The sequence below is a fragment of the Anolis carolinensis genome, unplaced genomic scaffold (assembly GCF_035594765.1).
Source record: "Anolis carolinensis isolate JA03-04 unplaced genomic scaffold, rAnoCar3.1.pri scaffold_9, whole genome shotgun sequence".
NCBI lineage: Eukaryota > Metazoa > Chordata > Lepidosauria > Squamata > Dactyloidae > Anolis > Anolis carolinensis.
Window position 1 is genome coordinate 14,734,592 of NW_026943820.1, and position 10,455 is coordinate 14,745,046.

At 40.5% G+C, this 10,455-nt stretch overlaps 1 protein-coding gene across 1 annotated transcript; it reads right to left on the minus strand.

The window, feature by feature from the left end:
• Positions 1–823: 823 nt before the first annotated feature.
• Positions 824–7,510, minus strand: LOC100565991 (cytochrome b-c1 complex subunit Rieske, mitochondrial). The gene is made up of 2 exons (XM_003227028.4): positions 7,225–7,510; positions 824–1,619 (listed from the first exon to the last, which is right to left on the minus strand). Exons 1-2 carry the CDS (start codon positions 7,436–7,438, stop codon positions 1,009–1,011), a joined length of 825 nt encoding a protein of 274 aa, XP_003227076.1. The 5' UTR covers positions 7,439–7,510; the 3' UTR covers positions 824–1,008.
• Positions 7,511–10,455: the final 2,945 nt, after the last annotated feature.

Genomic DNA, 10,455 nt, shown 5'->3' on the forward strand with positions numbered 1-10,455 from the left:
GAACCTTCAAGAGAGAAAGAATTGACTTCTAAATGAAAAGTAAAATTCCTATTTGTAGCTAATTTTTTTAAACACGAGGCATTTATAAAACTGTGATCAGCTTTTGGTTTCAAACTGCTACTTTATTTTCATTCAAAGCTTCTTGGACAAAGGCCAGGGTTGCTTTCAAATCTAGGCTTCGTTTAGACATAGATCTTGCCAGCATGAGTGCAGCCCAAGGAGCAATCTGAAGGAATACATTACTGCTGTTTAAGGAATATCAATCATGTCTGACCTTATTTAGCTATATGAATAGTAAGACTTACAGTACTGTGTTCCCAATTGACAATTCAGAGGTACACACTTTCTTGGAGAAAAATGGAGTAAGAATGAAAACAAGAACTTATTGTGTTTGCAATCATCCAAATGTGGCATGGCAAAGCCACTGCCATTTCCCAGGAGCCAGGAGAAGCCTTTGCTATAAGATAGGCCCTCCTTTGCTTGACCAGATGTAAGTTTAGGACATACAGAAGATTTCAATAAACTGTGATGGCAAGATGCATCTGTCTCCACGCACTTGAATGCTACCTTTTCAAGGATGCGTGATGAAAGAACCAGGTAGAACTATGCTTATATCGCAGAAAAAACAGCAAAAGGCTGAAAAGTATCCTTAGGATCAGCTTGCATATTCAGCTTTAATCTGTGTGTGCTCACATGTACGCAGAATGTCCTGTGCAAACTCAACTACAGTCACTTCACTGAAAGGTTAAGCATATTATGCTCTTAAACAGTCTTCAGTTAGATATTACGATGGCTTGAGTTACCAGAGTCAAACTACTACTGCTTTTAGGGCATCAGTTTAATGCTTTATTAAAACTGACCAAGTAGGCAAACAAATCATTACTGCTGAATAGTGACTTTAGACAATTAACCACATTTTATGGCTAGCTTCATTTTTACATGACATCACACCAGCCGCTTTAATCTCGCTTGTACACAAAGCTTCTAGAGAGCCAAGTGCCCAACAATCTAACCCACAATAACTAAATCTTCTGAAGGGAATTCATAGTGTGGAACTTCAAGATTGTATGGAGCGGGGCCTTTGCGGATCCTCCCAGATGCATCGTAATGTGACCCATGGCAAGGGCAATAATAGCCACCAAAATCACCAGCATTTGCAATAGGCACACATCCAAGGTGGGTGCATACCCCTATCAGTATAACCCATTCAGGTTTCTGCACTCTGTCTAGGTCATGCTGAGGGTCTCTTAATTCAGTCAAAGCTACTTGGGCTTCTTGCTCAATCTCCTTTTGGGTTCTGTGACGCACGAAGAGAGGCTTCCCTCTCCACTTGAATGCCATGTTCTTGCCTTCTGGGATATCGGACAGCTTGATCTCAATCTTCGACATCGCCAACACATCCGCAGACGCACTCATGCTAGAGACGAACTGAGTGACAACATTTTTAGCAACGTATGCTGTAGCCACACAAGTTGTCGCTGTGAGAAAGTAGGAGAATGCTTTTCTGGTTTCACTGCTCTCCTGGGATGAAGTCTTGCTATCTAACACCTCATGCCGACGGTAGTCAGAGAAGTCGGGCACATTGACATCATTGTGGACGAAACGGACACTAGCAGGAGCTGTGAAGGGAAAGAAATAATTCATCATTATTGTATGAAAAGCATTTTAATATACTAATGACCATGGATGTGATTTTCCAAAGCTACTATGTATATCTTGCCTCTCTTCTACTGATCAAGGCAGTGCATAGGACTCTCTTTCTCCCCACTTTATTCCCAAACAAGTATGAGGTAGATAATACATGCCCTATATCCTAGGATCTGATCCCAGGTTTTCTGTTTATCCCAGATTATCTGGCAGTGTGGACTCATATAATCCAGTTTAAAGCAGAAAACCTGGGATCAGATCCTGAAACATAGGGCCTGAATGGAAGGGCGCTGAGAAAATGACTGAGCTAAGGTGATCTAGTGAGCTTCATGGGCCAGCTAGAACAAGAACCTTGATCTTCCCAAGCCAAGATCAAAACTCTGACCATTACTTTGGTTCCCTGTTTTGAAAGTACAGATTTCTAGAAGAGCTTTTCAAGCATGAATGTCTATGGATAACCAAGATGATGCAAGAATTCCACAATTTCCTCTTATAACCATTTATGAAAGCTTAATATCCTAATTATCAATTGTCATCAAATTATCGTAAATTCTGGGAGAAACATATTCTTCACACTACCTAAGTGGCAGAAATCTACAATGTGAAGTAGCCATGCTCAATCTTTTAAACCTGCGAGAAATACTTAAATGATTTTCAAATCTGAACGCATCTCCTTTTATAAGCCTACTAGATCTGGAGAGGCTCTGCTCTTGATCCTACCTGCTTCACAAGCACAACTGGTGGGGATGAGAGACAGGGCCTTCTCAGTGGTTGGGTCCTCAACTGTAGAACTCCCTTCCCCAGTGATATCAGGCAGGCTCCATCCCTTCTGGGCTTTAGAAAAAACCTGAAGACCTGGCTATGCGCACAAGTGTTTAAAAACTAAGTTTCTATGGCTTCGACACGGTCTGGATTAAGGATTATGAGCAAGGTTTTTGGATGAATGGAACTATGCACTTTATATGTTTTTAAGTTTTGTACACTGTTTCATGTGTATTAATGCTTAATGTTAACTGTTTTATAACTGTTTTCATGTTTTAGTGTTACTGTTAGTTTTTATGGGCTTTGAATTTCTGCCAGCTATGTAAGCCGCCTTGAGACCCTTCAGGTAAGAAAGGTGGGATAGAAATTAAGTAAATAAATAAATAAGTCTCAAGGAAACACTTAACAAAATTACTATAGCTACCTCTAAGAATGCACAGTATTTTTTTAAAAAAAATCACAATCTCTTACAGAACACTTAAGAGATATCTCACAGAAATCCAGGAAATTGTGCTATAAAAATGTATAACATTTAGTATTTTTAAGCCACTACTCCAGTAGCCCTTATGTATAATTACAGCCAAAGTTTTAAGAAAACTGTTTGAAATTGGACCCACTCACATTCAGAAACTCTTCAGTTGATGAGTCATAAGAACCCTTTAAAAAATTATATGGAATTCTAAACATGGTCTAATCTGCAACATAATTTAACTACATTATGATGTTTTAGAGTGAATCAAATATTTGTACTATCATCTCACTATAACCAATGGAATGGCAGGTTCTTTTGAAATGGTGGCATAGTGCCAGTGATCTGTTAAAAATGTTAACTTCGGGTTTCAATGAAAATGGATTCCAATTCAATTCATTATGCTTGGCATAAATAGTTTTTAAAACCTTGAAAAGGTTCAACTTTTTTATTTAGATATTATGTTAACGGTAACACGACACCAGTTATAATTATCTTCAATAATGATATTAACATTATAGTCAAAGCCAATCATTAGTTCAACACATCCTATATAATCCTGGGTTGCAGGTTCTAAGAATAAGGAATAAGACAAGTCTAAAGATATTTCATTGAGAGCCAAAGCCAGTATTCTTCATGTCACTGTATTTCCAGTTTCCACAAATGGTTATGAAAGATGAACAGTGAAGAATGCTGATAGGAATAAAATCAACTAATCTGAAATATATTGCTGGAGGAGAGTTCTGTGGATACAATGGATTGCAAAGATAGGAAAGAAATGGTTCCAAGAACAGATCAAGCCTGACCTTTCCTTAGAAGCTAAGATGACTAAACTGAAATTGTTGTTCTCTATCCATATCATGAGAAAATATGGCTCACTAGAAAAGACAACAATGCTCAGTAAGGTGAAAGGAAAAGAGAAAGATAATCATGGGAAATCACATCCCTCAGTTTGGAAGACTTGGGCAGGGCTGTTGAAAAAGGATGACCTGAAGGTCTCTTATTCATAGGGCACCACAAATCTGAGTCAACATGGCTGCAGTTAATAACAAATCATTAAGTAAATTCAGACTTAGAGCAGAAGTTGAATTGCAGTTCTTATTTTGAAGCGCAATCCCACCAAGCCTAATAAGAACTTTAACACACTTATAGCGATTTGTAATTTTTCAAAATATTAATATTAATAAGCTGATAAATTAAAAAAATATGAATTCAACAATTCTGAACACTCACCATATAATTTACAAACAAGATAGGTTAGTTCTGTAGGTTTGCTCTTAAGTTGTGTTTATATGCAAGTCTGAAACAGGTAAATTTTAGTGTACTCCATATATCAGCTTTGGATAGCATAGGGAAGGGTTAACGGCCCCATGATGTTTGTTTTGCTGTCTGTGCCCTTATTCAGAAGATTTCACCTCACTTTGTCTGAATTTTGAAAAATTTGGCTTGCTGTGGAAACAAGGCTTGGCGAAAAAGCTTCAGTGGAGAGACCTTTCACTCATGGTAATAGCGCTTCCAGGAGTGAATTTCCCTTCCCAAGGGTAGATTTATCTCACTTCCTGTTGTTTCAACCCCATTCTTAACTATGAGTCATATGCAAGTTGAATGTCTGTATCTTGGGGGCCGTACATATGACCATCTATAGAAATTAATAGTTTGTATGCAAATGTATATAAACTATTCATTTCAAATGTTTAAAGACAGATTTGAAGACTGAGTAATTTAGGATCTCTTTGGACACTGTTTGCAAAGATGATTACAATACAGTGTCTGCAACAAGCTAGAACTATTTATAATTAGCTTCTTTGAAGACTACTTCCTAAGAAATTGAATGAAGTTTGGTGTTACGATTTTTAGGACAAAGCTAATACACATTTAATTTGAAGGTCTAAAGTTAAACAGAAGACTATTTGCATCCAATGAAGAATTAATGAAGCAACACGCTTTTTGGAAAATTTAAACCATTTTTGCTATTTCCACAAGCAGCTTATTATCCCAGTCTGTTAAGTATACATTTGTACACTTGGAACACATTATACAAAGCATATTTACATTTTAACCTTGTAACAATCCAAACTAGGTGCACTGAAAATATCAGCAATTTATTTCACTTAATGGCAGTATGTCTTGCACCTCAATATCTGCCCTTTTAGGACTTTTCAGCACTACCAATCATTCTGCAACCTTTCTGTGCTTGTTTTCAAACTAGAGTAGAGAGAATCCTGAAAAAAGCAACTTGGGAGGCTGTGAGTTACAATCATCCTGTTTGTGTACTTCCCAGAAGCAACTGGTTGACCACTGTCTACAAAGCAGATAACACTATTTTTGTATACTTCATATAATCACCGTTCAAGACCATAGACTATGCAAAGTTGATTCTCATTTAAATTCCCCTTAGCATTGTTCCTTAGCATGAACCTTCCCCAAACACATTTCTATACTTCAAGACTAACAACAACCTGGAGTCCTCCAGATTTTATATGTATTGTACTGTTCACAATTTCTAATCACTGAACGGATAGGAACACTAGTCCAAAATGTGTAGAAAGCACCAATCATTCCTGACTTCCTTTCTATAAAACAGTGTTTCTCAAGCTTCTATCTTTCAGAAATTTCAGACTTCATCTCTCAGAATCCCCAACTCTTGGCCAAGGTGGCTTGGGCTTCTGGAAGTGGAAATCCAAATAGTAGTCGAAGCAAAGTTTGGGAACCAATGCCAAGAGAGGTCCAGCTATCAATAGTCGGCAGTTTCCAGAATTCCTTATCATGGAAGATGCAGTACAACAGCATTTAGAGTACCACTGTGGGCCTTGCCCCTGAATGTGGTCACTTTAGCAGCTCAATGTTGGGATCCCAAACTCTTGGCAGTTTTCAAAACTCCACATAGTGGCTGTTTCAGACATTGACACAAAACTGGACAGCCTTTTTATGGACCCTGCAGACAATGCTTCATCCTTGAAAACGCTGATTTGTTATCAGTAAATGCTTGGTTTTGAATACCCATTTTCTATTCCAAGGTCACATAAACATTTCTCAGCCAAAAAGGGCTGAGAATATACAAGCCCAGAATATACAAGCGTAAGAAACCCTGGCCTAGAGTAGCGCATTCTGCTGTAATGCAAGGGTGGAGAAGCCCAAAAGCCACATTTGGTTTCAGAGACTTTCCCAAAAGGCTGAAGCAAATCATGAAGTTTATCTTCATCTGTTGTGATATGATATAGTACAGGTGTAGCATTAGGTCTATTTTAGGTTATAGCAATATGTAACAAAATTTGAAAAATGTTCTGGTCCTGGCTTGAAAGTGTTATTTCCTGTTTAATTGTATGGCCTTTATAGGAGCTTTGAATATGCTTTAGATTGATAATAATTGTGAACTTTCAGTGCTGTTTGTGTTTGTATATTTTAAATTGTATACGAATGCTTTTATGTCAAGCAGCTTTGCGTCCCCTTTGGGAAGATAATGCAGGATATAAATAAATATAGGAATAATAACAATATGGAATAAAAATTGTGTTACATAGCGTAGTAACTCTCAAACAGAAAGAACATTGATCTGGCACCTACAACATGAGTGCATCTACACCAGGCGTGGGCAACCTTTGGTCCTTTGCTAGGAATTGTGCAAGTTGGAGTCGATAAAACTCAGAGGGCCAAAGTTTGCCCATGCCTGATCTACACTGCAATATCATTCAGTTTCTGAATGCAGATTATAGAATCATAGAATAATAAGAGTTGGATGAGATCACATCGGCTAGCCAGTCCAACTCCTTCACATGGAGGAAAAGCAGTTTCCCTAACAGATGGCCATCCAACCTCTGTTTAAACTAGATTATTGGGCAGTGTAGACTTATATAATGCAGTTCAAAGAAGATAATCTGCATTCAAAAACTGGATGATATGATAGTGTAGGTGAAGACCGAGAGTTCACTATAATACTATATACATCAGGTATGGGCCAACGTAGGCCTCCAGGTGTTTTGGACTTCAACTCCCACAATTCCTAACAGCCTATCGGCTGTTAGGAATTGTGGGAGTTGAAGTCCAAAATACCTGGAGGCCTAAGTTTGCCAATACCTGATATACACCATACTGTATTAGACCATAAAACAATGCACTGACTTGATATTGAAAGACAGTAACTGAAAGCAAATGAAGACAAACGTAAAACAACACTGCATTATAAAAAGCAGCTTTGTGAACCGAGGGATGAATTATTTCTTTGACTGAGTCACTTAATAAAAACAACAACAACAATACAGGAATAGAGCCATGAAAGAGGGGCTAGCAAGGCATTGCGGCCTAGCAAACGCCTCCCCGCAAAGCGAGCCTCCCGTCCCTTCGCGCACCGTTAATGCTGGCAGAGGCGACGAGGCCTCCTCGGGCGGCCCGGCCTTGCAGCGACTCCCGGCAAAGCAGAGGCCGCTTCGGGTCCAAAGGCGGCAGCTTAGCAGCCGCCGGAGCCACGGCCAGCGCCAGAGGCTTGAGTGGGCCCGGCACGGCGTGAGCAGCCGCCGCCAAGTAAGGCGCGAAAGGCCCGGAACGAGCAGCCAGGGACAACATGGCGGCGCCCCTCTCCTTCTTCCTCTCAGAGCCGGTCACCTTCGCGTCCGACGTCAACGACGTGCCACGCACGCTGCGTAAAGGGGCGTGGCTACGAGGACTCACCGTGCTCTTTACGGGTTTGATTTAACCCTGTCGTGGCCGCGTAAGGAGCGAATGGAGAAAGCGCCTGCGCAGGAAGGGTTCAGCTGAGCATGTGCAGAGTGCAAAGAAGACAAATTAAAAGTTTTTCTCAAAAGAGAGTCTTCGCGAAATAAGTGGAGTTAATAAGATTGCAAGTATATGTTTATTTAATATAGTGCTTGGAAATTATAATATATTTCATATGTATATATAAATATAGCCCATAGGTAAAGGGCCTTTAACCTTTATTTATTTATTTATTTATTATTTAAACTTATATGCCGCCACGCCCCTAGGGCTCGGGGCGGCTTACAAGAAAGGCTAAAATCTAACAATTTAAAAACATCTTTAAAATATCTTTTAAAAAAATCTCAAAAACACTCCACCAGGGAGTGATATATATGATATATAAATATGATATATATGAATGATACTGTATATAATATATGAATGATATATATGATATTATATATGGATGATATAGCATTCATATACATACGGTATATTGTTATAATTTCATATGTTTATATAAACATACCATATATATATATATATATATATATATATATATAAAATTAAACTTTATTTGTACCCCGCTAGCATCTCCCGAAGGACTCGATGCGGCTTACAAAGGCCAAACACACAATATAACAATACAAAACAAAAGGCAAATTAAAAACAATTAAAACAGTATAAACAACAAGCAATAAACAATACACTAAAACACAATAAAACTGGGCCGGGCCAGAGTAATGGGTACAAGATTAAAAGTGCTGATGTGACAGGTGATATATAAGGCTTCTAGGGCAAGTGGAGAGTGCGATATACGATCTTAGTTCTAATAAAGTGCTTATGGGACTTGGTATTGGAGATTTCCTATTAATCTGGGAAGGCACATTGGAACAGCCAGGTCTTCAAGTTCTTTCTGAAGACTGCCAATGTAGGGGCCTGTCTGAGATCCTTGGGGAGGGTGTTCCAGAGTCGGGGGGCCACCACGGAGAAGGCCCTATCTCGTGTCTCCACCAACCGCGCTTGCGACGCAGGCGGAATCACGAGCAGGGCCTCTCCAGATGACTGAAGTGAACGCGTGGGTTCGTAGACAGAGATGCGGTCACGGAGGTAGGATGGTCCCAAACCGTTCAGGGCTTTGTAGGTAAGCACCTGCACCTTAAATTGGGCTCGGAAAATAAATGGCAGCCAATGGAGCTCCTTGAACAGGAAGGTTGACCTCTCTCTGGAAGGGGCCCCAGTTAACATCCTGGCTGCCGCTCGTTGGACCAGTTGGAACGTCCGAGCCATTTTCAAGGGCAGCCCCACATAGAGCGCATTACAGTAGTCCAGTCTGGAGATGACCAAGGCATGGACCACCCCGGCCAGATCAGCCTTCGCGAGGTATGGTCGCAGTTGGCGCACGAGTCTCAGTTGTGCGAAGGCCCTCCCAGACACCGCCGACGCCTGAGCCTCGAGCGTAAGCGATGAATCCAAGAGGACTCCCAGACTGCGGACCTGTGGCTTCAGGGGGAGTGTAACCCCGTCCAGCACAGGTTGCCACCCTATACCCCGGTCAGGATTACGATCAACCAGGAGGACCTCTGTCTTGTCGGGATTGATCTTCAGCTTGTTCCTCCTCATCCAGATAGACACAGCGGCCAGGCACTCGTCCAGCACCCGAGAGGCCTCCTTGGAATTAGGTGGAAAGGAGTAGTAGAGTTGTGCGTCATCTGCATAGAGGTGACACCCAACTCCAAAACTCCGGATGACCTCTCCCAGCGGTTTCATGTAGATGTTAAAGAGCATGGGAGACAGAGTAGAGCCTTGCGGGACCCCACAGCTCAAAGGCCAGGGGTCCGAGCAGGCGTCTCCCAGCTTCACCATCTGGGATCAACCACGACAAAACCGTGCCCCCGAGACCCATCCCAGAGAGTCGTCCCAGAAGGATACCATGATCGATGGTATCGAAAGCCGCTGAGATGTCACACTCCCCCTGTCCAGCTCTCTACAGAGGTCATCCAACAAGGCGACCAAGGCTGTCTCGGTGCCGTGACCAGGCCTGAAACCAGACTGTGACTGATCTAGGTAGTTGATGTCATCTAGAAAGCCCTGGAGCTGGGAGGCAACCACCTACTCCAGCACCTTACCCAGGAAAGGGAGGTTGGAGATATCTATATATAATATATAAATATGATATATATGACTAATACTATATATATATATATATATATATATATATATATATATATGAATTATATATGATATATAAGTTTATAATATATGCATCATATCATATAGATATCATATATATCATTATAATTTCACACATATATGTAAATATACCATATCTATAGATATCATTAGTATATATCTCATATAATGTTCATATATCTATATATATAAAAGGGTAATGAAATTTCGGCCTAAGACAAAACAACAAAACTACACATCGCAGAAACACTAAACTTGGCAGCACAACCCCTCATCCATGCCTCTACGTTCATACAACAAAAAGAAAAGAAAAATAAAGTCCTAATTAGAGGGAGAGGAATAATTGTTTTTATCCAATTGCTGCCAGTTAGAAGGCTAAGCTCCGCCCACTTGGTCTCCTAGCAACCCACTCAGCCCAGGGGACAGGCAGAGTTAGGCCTCACTTATGCCTCTTCCACACTGCCTATAAAATACAGATTATCTGATTTTAACTGGATTATATGGCAGTGTAGACTCAAGGCCCTTCCACACATTTATATAACCCATTTATAATGGACTTAATGTAAGGTAAAACCTTTACCCTTTACCTTAACTACCACCAATTCCTCAATACTTTATTTCCCATACCACCAGACTTTGCCACAGCAACGCGTGGCCGGGCACAGCTAGTATATATATATACACACACACAG